This window comes from Gasterosteus aculeatus, chromosome 11 (genome assembly GCF_964276395.1).
Source record: "Gasterosteus aculeatus chromosome 11, fGasAcu3.hap1.1, whole genome shotgun sequence".
In the NCBI taxonomy this organism is placed as follows: Eukaryota; Metazoa; Chordata; class Actinopteri; order Perciformes; family Gasterosteidae; genus Gasterosteus; species Gasterosteus aculeatus.
Genome location: NC_135699.1, coordinates 11,764,257 through 11,788,766, shown reverse-complemented (window position 1 = coordinate 11,788,766; position 24,510 = coordinate 11,764,257). Strand labels below are relative to the sequence as shown.

The window sequence follows — 24,510 nt, the reverse complement described above, 5'->3', positions numbered from 1 at the left end:
TAATGACTGCTTTTACGTCAGTGGTGTGTTTCTGATGGGATTCAGGAGTCAGCATTCAGCAACGGCACAATCTGCTTTTAATGGGACTTTGAACGGGTTGTGGCCGCCGTGCTCAGAGACAAAAGCCACTGCTCTTACTTGTGGTGCGCGCAGTGATCTCATTAGAGGCTTGGTAATAAAAGAATATGGGGTGGTTATCACACTTAATCACTGCTGTTGTGCTATTCCAACATAAACTCTCACTGCATCTCTGGTTCAGTTTTATGGAATAGGGCTTCTTGTTTCATCTTCCTAACAGTATCACAGCACAACATTACGACAGGGTGGTTACTTACTGAGTTAGATACAGTGGTACTCACCAGAGAGGAAAAATACGTTATTTTGTTAATTATTAAGCAGCAAGTATTTGTTTCCATGACTCATTACTTCACCTGGACATACACTGCATCTTTTAACTCCTGTCATAGTTGAAGGAGTAGCCGGCGTGTGTTTTGAGTGTAGCTTAGCCGCAATAACATCTTTACAATAAAGCAACAGAATTTACTAATTCCAGTTACTGGGATATCTGGTATCACGTTGCAGTCCCTTTAAACAACTGATCGCTTTAACATACCAATAAAATGCACCATCCAATAGCAATTCATTCAACTTTTCTCACCTGGACCTCAAGGTTTGAGGGCCAATGATGACGAAGCATCTTCATCACGGTTTGAATGCCCGCATGCGAGGATGCCCTCGGCTCCCTGCCTCACACAGCTGAGGATTACTGAGCTCTTTATGGAGACCACTTCTCTCCAGCGGCCTGCAGAACCCCCGCAGCGCCGCACTTGTTCACAGCATAACTTACATGCTCTGGGAATACACACCGAGTCACATGCACGAACCTCCTCGAGCGCACACGCTCATTTACTATCCTGTTGTTTGCAAGACCTCCACAGAGAATGAGTGTGTCTGTGTGTGTGTATTTATAGTTAGTATCTCTTCCATCTATTTTTGTCAGTTTGTCGGTTTTTGTCAGTTTTTAAAAAGTTCACATACATCAGCATTCCGCTCAAAGCACCGAGTCAGTCTGTAAACTTACAGCAGGACACACACACACACACACACACACACTCCAACGCCATCGCTAAGACGATGTGCAGCAGCGACTGAACAATCTGGCTTTGGTAGCTGTGTGTCTGCTGTTGTGCAGAGCTTAAATAAAGAAGGGGGAGCGAAAGGTGAATTCCTGGACGCTGAGCGCATGTTCTGCTTTGCCCTCCTTTCTCCGTCGGCGGGTCGGAGGGCGTCAGTCATTTTGGGTTTCAGTGCACACGCACGGCGTTGCCCCTCAATGATTTACACCTCCGGCTCTGCACGACAATGAGTATGTCATTTTAAATAGCAGGTGTTCACATGCTGCTTAGCTCATGGAAAGCAAGTTAAAGAGGGAGAGGGAAGGACAGAGGGGGGGGGGTGAGGAGGGGGGGGGACCTGAATTAAACTCATAAATGTTACAGTTAAACTGGCACGCGGGTCACTGAGTTTCCCGACCACTGCTGGGCCTGTTTCTCATCCTGCGACAATAGCATTACCAGGCGTCTTCTGTAGCACTGGTAGCAGTTATCCTGTTGCTGTTATTAGCCACAGTCACGTTGGAGATATTCAGGTCGGCTGAAAACCGCTGAATATAAAGCATCGCAGCAAGTGGAGAACCGCGCTCTCTCTCCAGTGACATCGTGTTACAAACAGAAAAAAAGTGTCTGACAAACTGTGAAGATGTGAAAGTATAACTACTCAGGAGGAAAAACAGGAGTTTGAGGACAAATGTTTGAGGAACATAAAGTCAGAATGGAGAGAAACTTTTTGCGAGGAGCCACATGAAGAAGAAACAATTATTTTCTCTCCCTCTTTTCTCCGTCGTGACCTTTCCTCAGACTCCTACATCTCAGCTTCACCTCAAGTCAAAGGCAGTTGTGTGTGTGTGTGTGTGTGTTGGGGGGGAGAGGGGGGGGGGGGGGGGGGGGTTCTTCAGTAGATTTCCTCACAGAAAGACACACACACACTGTAAGTGGATGAAAGAGGAAATCTACAGCCAGAAGCCGGTCGTTAAAGAAGGAAAGTACAGCAGCTGCGGTTTAATCCCTGAGACAGTAGCTCCGTTCTCTCCCGTACCTTTTATCACTGTTATATACAATAATATGAGGTGAATTGTACTTTTTAAAAATAGTTTTTTCCCCCACAGAGGAATAGCTCAGCAAAGATGTCTTTTCAAAAGAATGTAGATTTACTGAGTAGCTCATCGCTCCGCCATGCAAACAGATAACAAACCACAATGTACGTTAGCGGCGCTTTCTCTCCACATTTAGACATGGTTTGGATTTAACAATGAATATTGTCATTGGAAAATATTAAAACTGACTTTTCAAGTTCTCTGGAGGCTAAACATAATAGATGTTTTCATTCAAACTTGTACACTGTGTGCGTGTCTGTGTGTGTGTGTGTGTGTGTGTGTGTGTGTGTGTGTGTGTGTTTGGATTTCCAGGTGCGTCTGCCACCTGCCAGGCGGTGTGAACAGTGGGATATCTGTTCTGTGATGCTCTCATCACACCCCCATTAGACAGATAAATGTTTGGCTCTTTCTTCAGTCATTCCACACGTTGAATGTAAACTACATGAAACACACACACACACACACACACTGAGGTCCACAGTCACATGTCCCAGGAGCTCACATCTTTTCTTTCTTTCTTTTGTTCTTCTTCTTCTTTCAACTGTTTATGACCTGTCTATTGACAACAGTGCTGCTTAGAGATAAAATAATTGTGAAACACTAGTGTTTCCCAGTATTAGTGAGTTTGTAAAAAAACAGTTGGTCTTATCTCTCTGTTGAATTATGGGATACAGAACAAAGTCCTCTGTGTAGGAGGTCCCACATCTTTCAGCCACATAAACAGTGTAAGGGTCTGTGTTGGATGTACACACACACACACACACACACACACACACACACACACACACACACAGCATCAGTCAGCGTGTTAGTGAAGCCTCCCTTTGGCTGCGCGGTCCGTCTCGTGTTGAAAATAATGAGGTAAAGAACATCTTCAACATCATGCACGATAAAGATGAGACTTGCTGAGAGTTCGGCTGAGTCCATTACTCCTCTGCTTGGATCAAAGTAAACACTGATAATGGTTCAACCAGCTGATAATATTGCTGCCCAAGAATGTTGACTGGGCCGGCTACTCCCGACCTCACACGTGTAAACGCACACGCGCACACTCACAGCTTTCTTCCTCCTCTCTTCGCGCACAACATGACTCACTCCTTCTTTCCAATTGGAGACTTTTGATTTATTTGATGCGCAAAGGGAAATTGGATTCCAAAGCTGCGGAAACATGCACGCTCACACACTCTACCTCCGCCCCCCCGCACACACACACACACACATACAGTGGGGCAATAATCCATGCATCTCCCTTTGTAATTACCACACAAACAGACTTCAGCCCCCATTAGATCTTGACTTATCTTCCTCCAGAGACCTCTATGCTCTCAGTGGTTCCTCTGCCGCGCCCTCCTTCACTCCCTCCATTTAACCCAATCTCCAAACAGAATACCCTCCATGAGATCAAGTAGTAGAATATCATTCCAGATGCAGACACGGAGGGCTGGTGCTGAAGCAGGGAGAGAAACGGGTAACGTCTCAGCTCGGGAACCCGCTGAGAGGCCGAGCAGGCTGCTGTCCATCTCTGGTTTATCAGATCTGTCAGACAGCGTCAGACCCCAGGGAGATCCAGCACCAAATGATCAGGTTTCAGAGCTGTTATTTTCGGGGGCGCTGCCCATCTTTCTTTGGGGTCCAGAGACAGGACGGTGATGAGACTGGGACATGGAATATTAACAAAGAGAAAGAAGAAATGAGGAAAAATGTAGTGGGTGAAAAGAGGGATTAAAATCAGACATTAATAGGGGGAAAACTACCAGCGTGTTCTGTGATCCGTTACCTTTAAATTCGTCTTGCAGGCAAGGAGGAAGTAAAGGTCTGAACACGGCCCTAGAAAGTATCTAGTATATGTGTGTTCCATCTCTCGGTTGTTGCTTATAAACCATTACCTGAGTGAGGCTATTGTGCGTGCACACGAGTAAAACCTTTCTGAAGGGCCGCCACCCAAGGGTGAAACCAGAAACCAGAACCCAGAAGGGACACGCTCACCTACTCCTGCGGCAAACCCCACCACCACCTCCTCCTATCCTCTCCTCAATCAACCCTCACTGCCCTAATCCAGTGTTTACATAAAACGCTGGGTAGTAATGATAGCCATGAGACCATGGACCACCCCACGTCCCTGCACACCCTCGTCACTCCAACCCCCCCCCTCCACCCCCCTACCGGCTTCCACCGCTAACCCAAAGCTGTTTTCACAGGAGCCAAATACCTTAAATACATAATTAGCGGGGTCATTTGTGCAATGGGGGCCCCGGCGAGGGCATGAGCGTGTCCGTGTAAGTTTGTGTGGGGGGGCACGGGGAGGATGAGGAGTGCAGCGAGTGGGGTGTGTGGGGGGGGGGCAGGATATGAAGACGTGAGAGAGTGGCGGACAAAGACGTGCATTCATGCCTGTGGCCCCGGACAAACTTTCGGCTGTCGGCATCTTCAAACGCGCTCTCTGCCTTTCCTCAGAAAGAACCCAGAGGCCACAGGTTGGGGGGGGGGGGGCGGAGGGGAGAAACATAACAGGACGACATGGAGGGAAGGAGGAAGGGGAGGGCGATGGAGGGAAGAGAGAGGGGGCGTGAGTAATGAAGCGAAGGTTACGCGATCGGTAATCTGGGAAGGAAGTAGCCGATGCTGCTTCTGAAGGGGGGGGGAGAGGGGGGACGGGGGGGTCCGGCTGCTGTCAATTAGATGGTTAGTTTTCTATCCGACGGTGTGAAAACCAAAAGTACAATTTATCTACAGCAAACGTGGAAATGTAAGGAGGTGCCTCAACGCCTCGCAACGCATCCGCCACTTTGCACTGCCACCTACATCCCCCCCATGCGACCCCCAGACCCTGAACTCTGACCCTGTGCATTGTGGGTAGTCAAATCACAAAATTCCAGTGGTCCATGTTTCACACTGGGAGACCTCTCCTTTTATTGTTCGGCTGCACACACACACAGAGCCCATTCAGCGGCCCTCTTCACACCTTGTCTGCCCCCTCGTCCCCCCTCTGGCATTGTTTATGAAAGCATGTCCACTTAGTGCTGCCCTGTCTGCCCCCTCTCGCTGTGGTGCCGATTACCCACATCCTGAGTCCACTTTTCTCTCTTTTCTTCATTTTCGTCCCTCTCCACACATCCCCTTCAGCACTCTCACTCCTCGCTGGTGTTCTCGGAACTCTCCTCTCTGCTCCGTCCTCCTCCTCCTTCTCCTCCTCCTCCTCCTCCCTCCTTCCCCACCGTGACATATTGGACTCTGTTTCCTGAATAGGCTGCACACACCACTGACTCCCCGGTCCTGCCCTCCCTTCCTCCTTATGAATGAAGCTGTTAATGTCTATATAAAAACAATAAAGTCAATCAAGCCTCTGCTATTCCTTTTATCTTTTCTTTATTCACTTTATCCCCTGTCCCACTGGCTTGCAGGGTTGCTGTCTCTCTGATCCTTTCTGTCTTTCATGTTCGGCCTTTCTTCTGAGGAGGGAGACTTTATGTCCCCTCGCCCTGGGATTAGGGTGAGCTGCTCAGGGAGAAGTAATAAAGCCCCCGGCACCTACCGTGTGCTGCTGGTGGATCCTGGAGTAAAGCTCAGCCTTCAAGCCTGGAAAAGCTCACATTTCCTGCGTACACCACCCTCACATCCAGCACCAACACATACGGACTCCGTTCTTGTAAGATAACAAAATCTTTCTCATTTTTGGATGTTATACACTTAGTTGGATAACGTTTACGAGAAGGTCTGTCAGTAATAATGGAGACAGTCACTAATAAAAAAACTAATAAAGAGCTTTTTCAAGTGGAGGCTGGTCCCTCAGACGTTTAGGTTTATTACCCTCCTTTCGTTCTGCCATGGTTTAATGTTCCCAATTCACTTCATTGCTACTTTCCATAACCTCAGACTGTCTCTGTATATAGTGCTGCATGATCGTATTATACCTATATTTAAAAAAAGAAAATACCATCCTTGAGACACAAAGCAAACATTCAATGAACAATTTGATAAGCAGAAATATATTTATTGTTGAAAACATAAATATATAAATTATGATTATTGCTGTCTTTATCCAATGGAAGGCCAAAAGAAAAGGAATAAAGGTTTAGTGTAATGGCATTTTATTTATTTAAATATCTCTAAGCATGGTCCCTGCATTACTGAGAACACTATCTTACATGGGTGTGAATGCAAGCGGTGATGGAACAGCAGCTTTATAAATATAGCACCAGTCAACTCATTGTTGCTCAATTCACAGATGGACGGTGTGTTATCTGCCGTGTTTCAATTCAACCTTTCTCGCTTGACTTTGAATTGACTCATTTCCCAGCATAGCTCACTCTTTTCGTCTTTGAATCCCTCATTTGCACACGGAAGACCACCGTTGTTTTTGACCGGTTCCACATGCATCATGTAATGATGTAACTGTTCCGTCAGTGGGTTCAGGGCAGCACTGTGCTGACGTTGGGCCACCCCCTTAGAATGAATCTATCTATCCTGATGGAATGAGTCTGCTTACGGTGCCAGTATCTTCACAGGGTGGAGTGGCCAGTGATTTGCTCTCCTGTCGTCAGAAGGGTAAAGCGTAACCAAACAAGGAGCCCATTCATGGGCTTGTCGATTGGCTTTGCGCGCTCATTCACTCTTTAAGGTGGACTTTGCTCATTGCGGGAACAATGAGCAAAGGCAAAGGCAGGTATCTTCATCAGCAATGTTAGGAGTGTGTGTGTGGCCTCATGTAGGGGATAAATTAGGGGTCATTCTGGCATACACGTACGCTAAAGTTGCTCGAACATCTTTTTTTGTGATTGGCATGAACATACTTTAATGTGCTGTATGCATAATTTTGTGAATATAAAAAACTGGGCAGTGGCAGATTTCTCTCCCTTGTCGAATTCCACCTCCTTCCCACAGTTTTGCATCTTATCCACTGGATTAAATACGGGGATCACAAAAACGAAATAAACATAATTCCTGCTTGGATATAAGTAAGCTTAATATATTTCATAACAAAAATAAAGCATCTTCCTGTACTGACTCTCATATCTCCTCGCACACATGTATCCAAACCATATACAAGACTTGACATCATTCAGATATACTGTAATATAATAAGAAACATGGATGAAAACAATAACATTGACTAAAAATAACGACGTTGAGATCGTGATACTGATGGTTACAAACAACTGAACCACACAGAACTCTTCGCATGTCTCCAAAATCATTAAAAACATCTTTTGTTCTTTCTTTTGTTCTGGAAGAGACAGAAAGCAAACGTCCACACATATAAATAGTTTTTAAGTAGCGGCACATCTTCCTTTTCAAATTGAACTGTACATAGCAACTGGGCAAAGTCACAGACCACCAAGAGTCTCAGAGAAGATCTTCTCAACATCCAACAACTAAAAATGTTTCATCCTCCACAGAGTTTTTGGAAGAAAAAAAAAAAACACTTCCGTTTGTCTCGCTCTTTTCTTACTTTGTGAGAAAGAGTCATTCTATCGGGGCAGGGAACTTTTATGTCGCCCGGCTGGAGGTCACCCGCCGCCGTTTTTTGGAGTCTGATCACAGGAACCCAACCAAAGTTTGATCCAACTGTTTTATAGCTGTTTTTGTTGTGCATCTTGTCCAACAAAGTCTCACAATGTCCAACGCGAATCCCTTTCATCGTCTCCCTTCAGCTTCTGTCTGCCCTGGCCGAGATACCACATCTTTCTCTTTTCCTTTCCTTTTTCAATCAGTGGCAGGGATCAGTTGTGACCGGGCAGGTGACGTTCCATTTGGCATTCTTTTAGGTGTTTGTTTTCAGTCTCAAGTTTGTCCTTTTTTTCAAATGAAGGTCGCATTGGCGGTGTGGAAGAGGACTGAGCGGGCCTCCTGTTGCTAAAAACATCCTTTTTTCTTAGTTCCCTCCCACGCTGAAGTCGTTTGCTCCGATTGCTCTCACCTCACGTCCACTGTGGGAAAAGAGAGAGCGCGCCGAATTAACGTCAACATTTCACAAACGCAACCTGACAGGAAAAATATGTGTTGCATTTTGTGCACGATTGCAAAACTCATGCATTTCAAACAAGCTGACACGACACACGCAAGACCCACAGCGCTCTGAATCATATTTCTCCAGATCTCAAAGACAGTGATTAGACCACACCTCATGTCCAGTCAAAATATGTGTGCGTCATTTTATGTGAAAAAAAATATGCTGTTCCTTTTTTTTTGTCTCTCTCTCTTTTGTTTTACGGAAAGAGAACAACATAATTGACGATGTGTAAGAAACGGTGACGTACAACGTGTTGTACTGCATAACACAACAAAAAAGTGCACACACGACAAGCACGAAAGTGTGAAACAAATCAGCTGCATTTGGTGTGCATGCTCAGCAGGCCTCAAATCAGCATGCAGCATTCAGCGCATGTTACGCCTCAGCCGCCCTCCCCCCCCCTCTCACGCTGATTGGCTGTGATGTGATTGGTGATGGTCCCTAATAGGGCGCTTGAAGTGCCGAAAGGCGAGAGGGCGCCGTGTTGCTAAAGTCGTACCTGTTCAACCTTCACAGCTCTTCAGTGGACTTTGGGTACTGAGTGCAACTTTTATTATGTCGCCAATAAATCCTTGCTGGGTCTTAGCTTTTTAGGTTTTCTTTTTTTACCTTTAGCCCTACGGTGGCCTGAAAGCACAAAGTTAGGGAGGGAGGATAGGGCGGAGAGTTAAACGCGGGAAGCAGGGTTTATGATACAGAGCGGGGCACAACAGCCCTGGGACAGAAGCAGCAAAGATATAACACACTATAAATACTTCAGATGCCTTATCAGCACAAATCAGCGCTTATCTACTCGCAGGGAGAGAAAGGCTTCAGATCAAGGCACTGGCGGATTTATTTGCTGTCATGCCAAGCAGCCTTTGGACACCCTCCCTCAGCACACAGACTCACATACATATTCACACACACACACACACACACACACACACACACACATACACACACACGCACACACACACCCTGGCCTCACAAGGCACCAACAAACAAGCTTTACAGTTTTGCAATAGCAAGCCACTTCACAGGTCATCCAGTGCAAAGCCAAAGGGCCAGACAGAGAGAGAGAGAGAGACAGGGAGAGAGAGACCATCAGACAGACATGAGGAACACAATGATGCACGATGACGGAGGGATGAGGGCGGGACTCAGCCAATCAACCTCAATCTCGGTGTCATTCTTCGGCCAAAGGGTAACTTGTGATTATGAAAGAACAATATGCGTTGCACAATATGTTTGACGGCCACATTTACCTATTTCTGCATCTGAGTGCTCCACCACATGATGTTGTGACGTGCACACACACTCCAGGTGGTCTTCTAACCGCACAAAGACCTCTTTCAGCTTGGGTCTCCTCTTCACGTACTCCACCTTTGCCACCTGAAGTGAGGAAGAGAGTAGAGGTTAGCTTACGCGGCCATCGCCACCGGCAACATTGCTCGTGTCGTCAATAGATGCACACACTCTGCCAACAATCAAGAGGCGCAGCGCTGTGACTGATGACTCTTTCATACACCGATTCATAAAAATAAAAAAAACGCCGGTCCAATCCTTCGCCTCCCCGTGTTTGAAGTGTGACGGCAGCATTCCTCAGAGGCTGATGCATTGGGTTCCGCTCGCTGTGTGCTCTATGGGCTGTTGATCAGGTGTGTAAATACTGAATGGAGTGTATGACCTTGTGTAAGCAAGCTCCAACAATGGGAGAGCAGAGATGCAGGGTAGGAGGGGGGGGGGTGGTTTACGCCCTAAAGCCCAGGGAAGCTTTACCCTGGCAGGAGAAGAGAGGCTGGGAAGCCCCCCCCCCCTCCAGGCCTCTCCCCCAACACGCCCCTCCGAGGCCTGTAGCATCCACATCCAGACAGACACACACCTAAACTCCCTCACCTTGTTCTGTTCTGACACGTAGGCTGCTTGTAAACCACGGTGATGCTTTTTCACAGTTAATGGAAAGTGCTGCTTAACATGTGCATGCAAGAAATACAGCTTAAGTGGTCTAATCTAGGAAGTGAAACCCCAGAAATCCGCCTTCCGATGAAGCAAACACAAAAGTAAATGGAGGAATTCCGATCCCTCAGTCCGGCTAACACCCTCTCAGTTTAACACAACATGTCTGACCTCCACTTTCCACCCAGCTAGAGATGAAAAAGGACCAATCCTCAGAGGGTTATGAGTGGGCTATGTTGATTAAAGCTTAGATGAAAGCTGAATAGAGAAGGTTGCTTGGAGGTTAGGATAATCTTGCTGTGCAACTCTGGGAGGTGGCTAGATGCTCCTCACTCTCTGATGTGAGTGCCAAGGGCAGGTAACCTTCCCATCCACCGCTGAGGGCCCGGGGGGCCACTAGGAAACAATATCCCCTGCTTCACCCATCTTCCTGGTCGCTGCACGAGAGAGGATATTGGCCGGCAATCTCCCAGCGCTCTCTGGTGTTATGAGCAACACTGTTTTGCAGTCAGCATGAGGCTCGCACATGCACAGGACGCAGGGCCCGAAACCGTCGAGAAGCCTTCTTCCTCCATCCTGTAATGGCATACGGCCAAGGCCGGCTTTCAGTGGTGAATTAGTCGAGCAGAAAAATGAACATACCAGTCGGACCAAACAAAGTAAAATGTTGACATTCGCACAACCTGCCTCATGACAGTCCTGTGACAATGACTGGAGGTTCATCTGGGGAGGCTAAAAAAGAAATTAAGAGGCCGGCGGTTTCACCACCTGCTCCTTTGCAACTGTTTCTTTCTCCATGGAAAGAAAATAAAGAGGAAGAAGAGAGGGAGTGAAAAGCGAGTAAGCTAGAAGGGAAGGTATGCAGTGAGCAAACAGAGGACAATAGTGTCTGGGTTGCTGTTATCAGGCTCTGACAGAGCGAGAATGGTCGGGTGAAAGGGCAAAAGCAGGGAGGAACAGAGTAGGAAGGTGGACCAAAGCTCTCGTTAGGGAACGATGGTGCGTGTGTGTGTGTGTGTGTGTGTGTGTTTCTGCAAATAGAGGGTGTAATTTAAGGAAGGGAAGGAGGAAGTGACCGTGATCATGACTAGAATTAGAGGGCATTCATGTGTTACCTATTAAATGTTCAGCTCCTGGGTTGCTCACCGGACCACCTTTTATACGGTTAAGCTCACAGATGAAGAATGTATTAAAGGTTTGTTGTATCAAACGCGGGGACGGGCAACACAGATACACTGACGGAGAGATGAAACGCGCAGCTGTCTCTGCGGTTCGGGGGCCCTGAAACTGAGGGGGGCTCGAAAGCAGCAAGCCGGATCCCAAAAGACTCAGCAATGGCCTGGCTCTTCTTATATGACTAACACACACGAACCGCAGCTTTTCTAGCCAAACAAACAGCTATTCACGGACGGATAAAGCAATGAAGAGAGGCCCAACTCATACTTGTCTGTGAATGTCAATAATTGCGCTTAAATTATATCGGCCCACTTTGTTAACACACTCTTTCCGCGTCGGTTCCCGTTTGTTGGTGTTGAGTCTTCGCTCCGACAATTTTCCACTTCACATACGTGTATTACTTTCCCATTTTAAGCCACTTTCTTCACCGCACAAAGGAAACCAGCTTCCTACCCAGACAGAGTCAATGACTTCCCACATAAAACACATCAGAGAGAGCCCCCCCATGCTACGACCAGAGGCCCCCGCACCCTCTTTGTATAAATCAAACCGATCAAAACTCCCTAGAAATGCTGGGCCTGGGGAAGCGGCTGTGGAATGATATCTGATCCATAGGCTCGGGGTTAAGCAGGGGGCTCTGGGAAGGGCACCCCGCCCCCCCCCCCCCCTTTTGGTTTGTCCTCAGTGTCTCCGCGGCCCCCTTTGTGGAGCCGATTGTCCCGGTCGGACTAATTGGGAATTCCCTGAGCACAGAGCGCTGATGAGAGGATGACGGAGGGGAAAGTTTTATCCCGGCTTTCCAAGGAAAACATAACAGGGTTGTGAACGTGCACCGCGGGCCATCGTAAACTGGAACAGTGACAGAATAGAGCGAAGAAAAAAAAAATTAAGAATGCGAGCGTGTGTTTGGAGAACGGTAGGGCGGAAAGAGGCGGTGTGGGGCGGCAGTTCATTTATCAGGAGGGAGACTCGCATAGCTTGAGCCGCGCAAACAAAGAGCTCTTGTTGAGATGCTGCAACTGTGAGCCAGTGGATGAAAGGTGGGGAAATTTGTAGGAAGGGAGGGGGGGGGGCCTTAAAAAAAAAAAAAAACTTTCTGTAACTCCATCTGTCTCCCTCTTGAAATCTGAAAAAGACACCCAGAGGAAAAGGCGAGAAAGCCAACTACAGAACAGAAAAAACCTTTTCTTCAATCGTCCAATTGAAGAGAATCACTCACAGGTCTGCAAGGCCCGAAAAAGGCACGTCACGGCACCCCCACTTTCTCCCCACCTCTCCATCCACACGCACAAACTAATGTAGCACCAGAGGTAAATATCAATCTGCCCCAGAGCTCACGATGGGCCCACCCCTCCCTTAAGAGACCAAAAGAATCATCGTTCAATATCAAATATCAAAGAATAAGAGTAAGATGTAATCTTTGGATTTACGTTCCCCCCCTCGCCGCCAATGTCTTTGAAGAACAATTGCGGATGAGGAAAACAAAAACTCACTTGAAAGAGTAAATATGGCTTTAATGAAAGACCGAAACAATATATATATATATATACGGTAAATGGCAAAGACTGGCACAGGGGTGAAATTAGAGAGTGAGATGGCTCTGTTGCAGGAGCGAGACAGAAAGACCGTAGAGGGAGTGAACAACTATTTCACATTACAGACAATCAGACTCCGGGACTGAGCGGGGAACAGAGTCGGAGGGGAGGATGAAGTCAGAGGGGAAGAGCGAGAGGGAGGACAGGAGAGGAGGAGTGAAGAAATGAAGTAAAATATGATTAAAACATGACTGCTACTTTTCCTGCTCGAGCTGATGCATTCCAGCCGGTGCAGCAGTAGCCAAACTGCTTCTGGCTTCTGGCTTCGTAGGGACGCTCCCATGGTCTCTGACCCGCCCCGCAACCCCCGCCGTGCACAACACACAACACACACACACACACACACACACACACACACATTTGTATACACACAGACAAACTCCCTCACCCTTCTTCATCTAGTAGAAGCGCTGAGTGAATCAAAGGGAAAATAATTCACAGCTTCAAGGAACTTCAAACGCGGGGGCCCCTCAGTCCCATCCAACCCCCCAACCCCGTCCCTCCCATCACGTAATACACAGGACCCCTCTGACGACCATAAATCATGCACACTGTAACGCCGTTGCACTGCCTTTTATTTATGAAACACCCCGTAAGTCAGGGTCCCACACAACCGCAGGGCTACAACTACAGCTTCCCCCAACAGGCACTGACCCACGGTTGCTGAGGTAACGTGTGTGTGTGTGTGTGTGTGTGTGTGTGTAGGATAAGGTAAGGGGGACGTGTGGACCCCCACACTCAGAACTGTGGGCTATATCCGCCTGTCAGCCTCCACTTTGATCCAGCAGCCATCAACACTTCATTACCCTGCGGCCCGTCTTCCTCATGCTGCCGCTTCACACCAATGGCCTTGTCCCTGCGCTGCAGTGGGCGGGTTCACGTAGCGTAGCATAAATCTCTCTCTCTCACACACACACACACACACACACACACACACAAATAATCTCCCTCTCGCTATGTTGTCTTATCTGTCTTGTTGTCCATTGTCTTACTGTCTGATGTTATGCACCAACCGGGAAGTCAAGGGAAGTCAAATTCCCTGTATGTCTTGACATATTTTGGTAATAAATGTTCCTGATTCCTGATTCTTAGGTTTACACAGATGTGCGCTTACAACCCTCTATGACCTCTGCAAAATACTTATAGGACCATCAAAAGTTTCCGGCTACTTAACCAAACTAAACAAGCGAAACAACAGGGCTCTGTTGTTGGCAAAGGATTCCATAATGATTAGATTAAGGCACCTCATGGAGACACTAAAAAAGGGACAGTTCTTCTATTTAGCTCCTATGGTTCGCAATTGTGTTCATTTTGAAAATAAGATACTTAAAATAAACAGTGCAAATATTGTTTTTTCCCTTGCTTTGTGGTATTACAGAGTATAATTAGCAGCTCATTTATGCTTTCTCCCAATTATTTTGTTTCCACGATTCAAGCACTCACCATGCCGTCCTTTTAATATGCAGACAAACTTTCGCATTTCCCTAGTACCCCTTGTCTGCCCATGGTCTTGTGTGGATGACGAAGGACAATGCAATGAACCCAGAGACCAAATCTACTGCAGAAGCCTTAAGAGTTAATGAGTGAGCGGATGGGTGACAGCTCCTTTCTTTGCCCGTTTCATGGGCTGTTTAATCAGCCCCATAGGAAGAACAAACAGAGAGGCTCACACACGTTCACAAGCAGACTAATGTGTAAAGTAATGCCCGTTCAAGTTGAGAAAGCTGACTCTTCATCTATGTCTCATTAAAAATTCTGTTTGCCTCTCCTGCTTCGTTCTGTCCATCTTTTCATCTCTGCCTCTCTCACTCAATCGCTTTTTTAATACTTAACCTATTCATTTCTATTATCGTTACACCGTTGTCATTTAAGTTGTGTTTGCTCAGGCATGCTAACAAAACTGTGAAGCAACCTACACATTTTAGGGACAAACCACAGCAAATGATTGACCAAAATGCAAGAAAAGGTTCTAGAAAATTGCAAAATGAGGGGAAACTGCAGAGTATTTAAAAGAGAGCGAATAACTTTAATGTCTTCCCCTTCTCCTCCTTCAGGCTGGTTCTATTTAAAATTGCATTTTTTATTACCCCACTACAGAACAGGACCGGCTTGTACAGTAAAGGGCATGCCCAGACCTGTTCTATTTTTTGGGGGATTTAGCATAAAAAAAAAGAAAAAGGTGTAGAAACAGAGTGGGAATAAATAACTGAAGGTGCATTTGGACAAATGCATAGTGGCAGGAGATGGAAAAAAACACAGCAGATGTGTTCTTTTCCCATCCTTGGCCAGACGGGCAACACTTTTAGCTTTCTAATAAACGGAGGGAGAAGCAGAAACTGAACCCCTATTCAGGCTAAATGCTGAGAGGAAAGACAGAAAAGAAAAAAAAAAAAACTTGGCTTGAGACAATGTCTCCCACACACAGTGGTGAATGTCTCCCGATCGAAGCGAGCCCTGACGAATGACCTTTCCAGGGGTACGACGCCTCTCGGCTCCCCTTGACTGCGACTGGAACCACATGGAAAAAACGTCCCCCGTGTAAACCCCTTCCCCACCACGCCCGGCGGTCCGTCCCCCGTCTGGCTGCTCATTTTGTCCTCAGTATCACGAGAGGACACGGCTAAAGCCGCAGGCATCTTGGCATTCCAGGAATAGAAAAATCTACGGCCTAATAGTTTCTTGTCCATCGTCGTTAGTCTTTTTTCCATCCAACCTTGTCACTGCCCGCATTGAAGCACCTACTGTTTTGGCCTACAGACGGACGGGTTGTGGTGGACGTCCAAGCTCTTACTGCACTGTGAGTCAGCGTGTCTGATCATTAACTGAAGGCAGCTCCCTGTGTCCTTCAACGGTCGTCTTTTCAGTGCAGCTTTCTGCTCTACACCTATGAGACTAAGTGAGGTAAATTTCCTCTTGAAAACTGAAATCTTCTAGAACTGATCGTGTGCCAAGGGGGAAGGAGGTGGGCAGGCCTGCTATTTGTTTCAATGCTCTGCAAGTATATTGAGGCGGCATGTTTAAAAACCCTTCTTGATGTCCCAGTGCCCGGTGCCGGGCAGACTCACGATGATTAAAGAGACAACAGAGTCCAGAGATAGACTCAAAGAGGAACAAAAACACAGAGTGTTCCAGGCTATCCTGTTTATGCCCTGGTTGCCTCTTACTCCTGCAGAACAGAGCACATAACTCCCATACCTCCAAACAGAGCCATGCAGCGGCTAACAGTCCGTAGTGTAAATACAGCGGGGAAACAACTCAGCTCCAGCGCCGGTGTCTCCTCTGATCCTGAGCAGAAGGACATGTGTTTTCAAGCTAGCGATGCCAAAGAGCTTCTGAGAACAGTGCAACCCCCTTTTTTTTGTCGTCCCCATCCAGACTCCCTGTTTCCAGAAAATACAAAGGGCCAAACAGAGAGCAGGGGAATGGCTGCGCAGTAATCGACGATACTTTCTTAAGGTACAGGAAATTGTTTCTTCCCAACCCAGAGGTAGGACCGGAAGTACGTCACTTACCCTCCTTGTCTTCTTCGTCTTTCTTTCTCCAACAAAAACGTAACGAAAGACGGCAAAGATGTCGATTAGAAAATGTTTTTTTGTAATTGGGAATACGTTTTTGTTCTGGGGGGGGAATGTAATTTCTCTCCCTCGCTCTCTTTGTCTGTCTGTCTTATGTCTGGCAGGATCATCCCTCTCTGGTCAACCCTTCAACAGATGTCCTTGCTTGAAAGTGCCAACAACCCTCCCTCGCTGTCCTTTCTCCCCTTCCCTTCCTGGCACAGCCGCCCTGGACTCTCGCTAAACATGGGATGGTTATGAGAGGAGATGGTGGGGATCGGCTGCAGTGGGCAGAGAGAGAGGGGCAACGGGGGTAACGTGGCCACTATTTTGGGTCCCCGCCAAGGAGGCTCAGAGGAGACTGGTAGAGTAGCGTTGGAGTAAAAAGGGTGGAAAGGACCGTGAAGTTAGGCAGGTCAACCCAACCGTAGCGCTCACATGATTTACTTACCCGGTGGGAGGAAAAGTGGCGTAAATGTATCAGTGGAAACGAGTGTGTTTGTGGAAGGAATGAGGTGAGTGCGATGTTGCGCGTTTAACCCCTCCCTAATGATTTGGATTGATTGCAAAGACGTGACTTCTCAGCGAGTCGACAAGCTTGCACACTATCTTGCCTTGTCGGGGACGTGTGTTTTTACCTTAACGGTGCGATGGTGCTTGCGGGACGGGTGACAGCGCATGTTGCTCGTGTTGCAACAGCCTGTGCAGCGTTTCACCTCCACGCAGGGCGGCCATATCAGGAAGTTGACAGACGTGGGGTCCACCTGGCTCCTGGGGATCTCGTAGATCACCGTCCGCGTCTTGCACGCCGCCGGGACCGCCTCCTCTACTGCAAGAAAGAATGAGGAACTCGGTTAATGCGTCTCGTCTGCGTTAGTGTTGGGTGATACATTTTTCCGGATGTGTGCGTGTGCTGACGTATTGTTGGAATCAGTCCTTTTCACTCCCAGGTGCGTTATGGGTTCTTTCGCTGCTCATTATTTGATGACTCATTCGATGTGGGAGCTGTTTGTCTCACCCCGGATCACACCCAACCTCCTTTAAGGCACAAGCTATCCAAAAAGCTGAGCTCATATCAGCTAAGGAGCTTTGGGATCAGGTCGGTGAGACAAAAAGTGAATACTCCTTTGTTCAGAGGCCTCACTGGGGTTAATGCAGCGTCACTAGGCCTGAAAACCTTTGTGTGCGGCGGTGGGAAATCTAATTTTGCCCCTGTTGGTCATGGTGAAAAAAAGCAGTTTTAAGTTTAAGACAGGCCCTCAAACATAAAGACGTGACAGAGGGTGTACAGTAATATAGCATTAGGTCATAAAGAAGATATGTACGTGTGCAGAAATGTGAGGGCATTGGTGGACAGCTGCCAAAATAGTCTATGTATCATACACGTATGATATGGCCACATGCATGAGATACAACCAGCCGCTTTATCCTATTTTGCTTTTAATGCTGCACTGCAGCAAGAGCTTAATGCACACTACATGGTATTCTCTATTCCTTGATCAGATATCTTACCGCGTGGCGTTTCATGAAGAAATTTGACTTAGTGCCTGGACGAGCTGCAACTTGAGCCCTGAATGCCCGGAATTTCCACGCTCGAGGATATATTTCTCTCCTGACGCGCGTGTCTTAGATCTGCAAGCCCACAGCCAATTAAAAGGCTTCATGTCAGACGGACTCGTGAACCTTACACACCCGTCTAATTTCTCATGGTTTCCTAATGCCATAAATACTGGGTAGACGTCTTCATTAGAGTGGCTTTTATCCACAGAAAGGCCACATAAAAGCCACCGACCATTAGCGTTGTTTAAGATGTGTGTAAAGTGATCGTTTTCATCTCCTGGGAACTCAAATGTCGCGGGGCGATATTTAAGATAGGGGTTATTTTTAGCACACTATGACACTGTAATAAGTTGCGCTAAGTTGTGGTGTGCGGCGTGATCACGGTGCAACCTCTGAGCAGCACAGTGTGACATTCATTCGGTCTTACCGATGCTCCTCTTGCGTCGGCTGTGGAGCTGCGAGCTCTTCAGGTCGCTGTAGTAACCGTGTTGACGGGAGTAGTTCTTATGCTGGTTGTGGTGCTTGTGGTGCTTGGGTTCCTCGATGACATTGTTTCCCGTACCTCGTCAAAACAGAAGGCAGCCTCATTAATGAACGTCCACACAGAGGAGAAAAGCAAACACAAAGAAACGCTCAACCGATAAACCAGCGATGAGGCCGTTGTTCCAGGTGTTGACTGTGGTCGGTGGCTTGCTAGGCCTCCCCAGAAGTCGACTAATGATGTGCTGGTTACTCACACTCCCATAATGAGATGGTGACTTCCTACGGGCCCCTTAGCTGTCCGTAACGCACGCTTTGATTCCCTGAGAGGGAAAGGGTTTCACGTAATTTGGCGGCTGAGAGGGCGACTGCCGGTGATGTCACAAACTGAAGCAGAGCGTGCAGCGCACACACGGTAGAGGCAGCGAGCGAACGTTACACAAAACCTCGGTGTAATTGCAAGACTTGTGCGTCAGCCTCACTCACTCATTTGGCTGAACTTATCTAGACACAAGTGAGTCAGCAATACTCCTTCAAAAACAACTGGCTCTCACAGACGGGCTGCGGACTAAAGTGGTCCTTTAACAGGTGGTGCTCAGCCGCCATTATCCCTCAACCTAATTGGTGGTTTGGTGCCTCTCGTTTACCTAAAAATGTTTGCTTTTTCAATCATTCAGCAACTTGGAAAAGTAAATGTTTTGTTATGCTGCAGTGGCAGCTCCTTAAGACTCCTTAATGCCAGACTAATATAGCCAACTCAGCATATTCGCAGTCATGGTCATCTGATAAAGCGTGCTTGTTTTGGTCCCCACCCAGAATACACTTGGATTACAGAAGAGTGCCAGAGCGGCTATAAAGCGATAGAGCTTGTTCTCAGGATACAGCCTTTTCCCAAAGAGCAGCCTGGGAGTGTTTGCTAAGTGGGTGGGTCTACCTGTCTGTAGGTACAGCATCAGGCCGACACAATCCTACACCTGTACACTTAACGTAAAGACACACTCACAACTAAGCAAAGTCCTCTCATTATCCTCCGTAACGTTCTAAACCCAAAGTAAACCAGCAGAACAAAGCTCAGCCAAAGGCAAACACATTGCCCTTGTCCAGCTCCTTTGTGCTCTGACCAGAGTCATCTGAAGGGATTTCCTCTAACTATACACAATCCACCTCTGGGATTGGTTGTTTATTTGCTTTTGGATGTCTCCTTTCTTTTTTTCAGGTCTGCTCCTCTGGGAGAGAGAAGGGATTTTTCTCTTAGGCTGCCGTCAGTCAGACAGCCAATGACCCGGAGCGGAAGGTCCAGGGCAGAAGTCATGGCTGCGGCCGAGGAACAGTGTACAAACACACGTGGACGTGCCGAATAGACGTAGCACATAGTCTCCATATGTGCGCGACGTAGACACACACAGACCGTCTGCACAACAGGTGGTTTCATTTCGACGGATTTTTCCTACCCGACAACATTTTAACAGTGCGGGTCACTGACAGAACTCCCACTGTGGCTCCTCTGTCTCCATCACGACTAGCCCTCTCCTCACCCCCACCCCTCTGCCGACCCCCATCAGGAGTGAGGGAGGGCGTCACACTGTGACCACTGGAGACAGTTTGTGTCAGAGCTGACAGGAGAAAGAGAGGGAGAGCATAAAGAAGTCTTTTATAGACTGCAGAGCCCTTTTCTCAGCACAATAAAAGGAACTTTCTGAGGGTGTTTTCTTTGCGCCAAAGGGAGGAGCGTGGGGAAAGAAAGCAATCAGAGTGATCAGGCAGGAAGATGCAAGAGACAAGTAGAGAGAAGAGGGGAGTTTAGGGAGGCAGAAGTATAAAGGGTGAGGGGTTTGCTCTTCTGTTGGCTGCAGGTTAGCGCGAAAACCAACGACACGCCCGGAGCGTCGTGTAACTGAGACTAGAGAAAGGAGACGGTCTCTCGCCGTGAATCAGGCTTTCATGACTCGCAAATTACTCGCTCCGTTAGCTGAGGGCCGTCGCTCCCTCCCTTTACTCCTCCTGGGCTCTTTCTTTCTTCCTCCACTTGTACAGCATATTTGGGTTTTCATGTACAAAGTCCCTCGTTGTCTCTCTTTCCTGCTTCTTCCTTCTCTGCAGTTACATGACTGAGTTGGTAAAAAATAATGGCTTTAGGTCAGATGGGCCGAGGCGTTAAAGCAGAAAGAAGCACAACGAATGTGTTTTCCAGGCACTTCGATTTCAATCGCACACACTCGTGAACACTATGCCGGCTCGTCAGAAAGCAAACTGCGCGACAACTTGCAGCCTTTACTGAGTCGAAGTGTTGCAGGAACACAATCTCCAGAATCCTCCTACTCCCTCCTCCACCTCTGCCCCCCCCCCCTTAACCCTCCCGCCAAGAGTCAGGTTCCCCTTTCTGTCAGAGTCCTTCACTGAGAGAGATAAGAACAGGCAGGCCAGGGGCCGCCTAAGGAGGGAGACGGGGTTAGAGAGGAAGAAAAGCGAGGAGAGGAGCACCTCAGGGGCCAGACAGCCATCTGCAGACTACGGCGGGTCATCTTATCTGTCAGTCAAAGGAGGAGACACCAAGAGGATGTGTGTGCAGGGAGACTCGCGCCGAGCACCGCAGCGCTGAAGTAAGAAAAGCCCTGCGGGGCTTCCCAAGGTATTCTGACACATATACATCCTTACGCACTAAACTACAGAGTCATCCTTCCCGGGACAGCAACGTCCGATAATGACAAGATCATCTGATAAGGACTTCATCCAAATAATAAAGGCAATTCTGGGTTTGACCTTTAATCACAGCATCAGTCGGTGTAACATTTTCCAGGTACCAATGATCAAAGGTTTAACTCAACGCCTCATTTAAGCCTTTTCCTTTCTCCTTCCCTGGTTGACATGCTATGATACGTAGAGTTCAGCCCATACCGGTAGCTTTACTGTCCTGGCCATCTGCAACAAAAGCTCTGAAAATACCCCTCTGGCTGGCGTCAACGGTCTTTTAATGGGCTCGCCTGGGCCGCCAAGCTGGCCGTCAGACAGGTTTATGTCCTCGTAATAATAATCAGCCTACTACTGTTACCCTGCAAAACATTCCTGCGTTTGAAGAAAGACATGTTAATTCAATTATAAACACCTCTTCTCATGCTAGAAGCAAAACCAGGGATCTATTCTGGGCTCAACGTAAAGTGGGGCAAACGCGCCTGTTTGATTGTGTATGAATAAAGGAAACACACTCATAATGCGGTACTAATACATGTCGTCGGTGATGTATCCATCGGAAAAGGGAAGGACCGGTCCTTCAATGAAAATTTGTGTTGAGGCTACCAATGAGCTGTCTAACTTTGTGACTACCTATTTCCATCAAACAGCCTTTGGGGCCGAGCCCAGAAATGGATGTATGGTAAAAGCCTCAGTAGCCAAAGTACAGATTCAAGTGAAGCCAAACACCTTCTCCCAGCGCACCGCTGTTACCTAATCTAAGACAGCCTGACCGGTCCCCCAGAACCGCCAAGAACCTGAAACTGGAGGAACCTTCCTGACCGGAGAGTCGCTGTCTCTGTTTACAGGGCGACATGTGTTCCAGTCGGGTTGCTATAAAGACAGTTGATTGCAGCAGCTGAAGGAATATGCACAACAACCAAAAAACTACCAGTGAAAGTCCACCCTTGTCACGTGTGTACAGTAAACGCACCTATCAGGGTAAACTTGCTTTATCACGCACGCCAGGGCTGGATTTCAGGGGTCACAACTTGTAATTATGAGAATGTGCTAGAACAACAGGTGTCCTTGTTCTTTCACCAAATCCACTAAACCCCGCTGGAATGGGTCTGTACGTCGTATTTGGATCCTTTGAATTACTTTCACACAATCACAGTTTAACAACAAGGCATGCACGATTCTTTTAGATATGACCTTTGCATGCATTTAGGCAATAATAAATACATTTGGCTTGATCCTCAAACGAGCACATATAAAAATATAAATGTACCACATGCAGGTGTAACCACCGGGAAGACTATGTTTAAAAGGGTTTCCACAGTAGAGCATACTTCTACAGCTTATACGGATATACTGCTGATATACTAATAATAATGCTGCGGCTGTTTTTAGCACCACCCTTTGCTCCGTGCTGTCACATCAACAATAGCAGCGTCACATGCGAACATTCAGTCACATCTCTGTTGATGAAAGTATCAAGAGGCAGAATTTACCTACGGAGTCAATGTCCAGTAGCCGCTGGAGGTCGCTGATGCTGTGGATTTCACTGTGGGACAGTCTGTCTATCAGCTCCTGGGGAAACTCCACTTCCTTTAGGGGGGTGCAAAAAAAAATAAACAAGAGATGAAGGTTACAGATGTGTCAGGTCATTGACAAAACGTTTTTGTAATTGTTTGTCGGTGTAAGTCAACGTATTGAGTTCAAACAACCACGAGGAGGATCTCCGATTGTGACAATTTTGCAACCGCGTGTCAACTACAACCAGCAGCCCCCCATCAGTGATACTTCTAAACAGCCTGTGCGTTAAAGGCGCCACTGGAAGTTCAATAATGGTGGAAACACCTGCAGCCCACTTATGTGACATTAATCGAATTAATAAAATGTCCTCAGTGAGCCGCTACCGGGTGGAATTACACTCTTTGACCCACTGCGGCGAAATGTGAAACGCGCATTAACCCGCCGGGTTTTCTGGAGGAAGTTGGACGTGTAGCGCGGATCCGCCCGCGCGAGCCGCAGCTCGCCCGCACTTTGCACTTGTCGCAGGTCCTGCGGGCACCTCGGGAGTTAACGCGCGGCCCCGCGGGGGGAACACGGGCTATTTATAGCGCCCGGAGCGGTTCCCATGAACGATTAGCCCAAACAAAAAGTTTGCCCAGTTGGCTCATGGCTACAAACAGATTTGGCACCAAACACCAAAAATAACTGTAATGTTGACGCGATGTCGGTCCTCTGAGGAGCGCAGTCACTGCCCTCCTAGTGGCTGAAGCCGAGGTGCTGTTTATTCCTTCTCGAATTATGAATCGATGTTCACAGCCTCTTCTTATGATAGCGTCCGTCTATACTCTTAATTGCATCCTATAACAGGCAGTTTGGATTTATCATAGGTTGATTCAAATGAATGAATAAATCATCAAAATGACGTCTGCTCGTTATCTTGTTTTCTACGCCAAATACATGCTTTATTAAACTACTTCTTTCTGAGAGTGAAATGCGCGCTCCGCTGGGAACTTTGCACCCTCCGGCCCCCATCGAAGTGCCGCTGAGGCCGCCGGGGCGCAGCGCGGTTTCTGGATGTGCGCAGTCCTGCTAACTTTTACCTCAGAGGTGGCCAGCAGCAGGTACGTCGTCCACAGCAGGAAGTAACAAAGTGCGGCTCTCATCTCCCTTTGATTCAGATCGAACCCCGAACGAGAAAAAGGTGCTAATCTGTAGGAGCCGCAGAATCGCTCCTGGCCCCACAGGACCCACAACCATCCCCTCTAGGGAGGGGGTAAAACCGGGGTGTCCGAGCTGCTCAGCGGGCTCGGTCGAACTCCGTGCACTTGTTTGCAGCTGTAAGCAAAAAAAGCAAAAAAAAAAAATAAAAAAAGCTGAAGTGGCTGGACGTTGTCTCTGGGTATTCACATTGGACCGCGTCCTCTCCAAGGAGATCTGCGTGGCTGCTCGATACGCAGCTCCTCAGGCACGGACAGGTCTGAAGAGCATTGCACTTGTCCTTCACCCTTTAACAAACGAGCGGCTCCCAACTTCAGCCCAGTTCACTGGAATATCAAACAAGACGCGCGGCCGTCAGAATAACCAGAATATAGACGCACGGTTAGTTTTTTTTTTTCTTTGATAGTATTTAATAGTCCTAGAAGAATGTAATCCAATCGCGCAGATCCTTTTGGAAAATCACAAGAGAGAAGTCTTCCTTTTTTTGTGTGTGCTATCCAGAGCTCGCCTTGCACCGGTCTGCACGGGTCCTTGACAGTGCGGGACTCTGGAGTGAATGGAGCCGGAGCGCCTCTGAGCAGC

General features: G+C 47.7%; 1 protein-coding gene across 2 annotated transcripts; it reads right to left on the bottom strand.

Moving 5' to 3' along the window:
• Positions 1–6,182: 6,182 nt before the first annotated feature.
• On the bottom strand, positions 6,183–24,510 carry pdgfab (platelet-derived growth factor alpha polypeptide b). Of its 2 annotated transcripts, XR_005713487.2 has the most exons (7): positions 23,811–24,510; positions 22,707–22,803; positions 18,473–18,607; positions 17,124–17,314; positions 9,470–9,596; positions 8,722–8,849; positions 6,183–8,139 (listed from the first exon to the last, which is right to left on the bottom strand). XR_005713487.2 is itself a non-coding variant. In XM_040191521.2 (6 exons), the coding sequence occupies exons 1-6, from the start codon at positions 23,871–23,873 to the stop codon at positions 8,126–8,128; spliced, it is 627 nt and encodes a 208-aa protein (XP_040047455.1). In that variant the 5' UTR covers positions 23,874–24,510; the 3' UTR covers positions 6,183–8,125. The 2 variants fall into 2 exon arrangements, 1 of the variants encoding a protein (XP_040047455.1); XM_040191521.2 differs by lacking the exon at positions 8,722–8,849.

What these genes read in the sequence shown, in the direction of transcription:
- pdgfab (XM_040191521.2), bottom strand. Translation starts at nt 23,873, where the DNA reads ATGAGAGCCGCACTTTGTTACTTCCTGCTGTGGACGACGTACCTGCTG. An exon ending in CCGACGCAAGAGGAGCATCG is followed by an intron (nt 17,315 to 18,472) that starts GTAAGACCGAAT and finishes TCTTTCTTGCAG; the next exon opens with TAGAGGAGGCGGTCCCGGCG. An exon ending in AGCACCATCGCACCGTTAAG is followed by an intron (nt 9,597 to 17,123) that starts GTAAAAACACAC and finishes TCCTCACTTCAG; the next exon opens with GTGGCAAAGGTGGAGTACGT.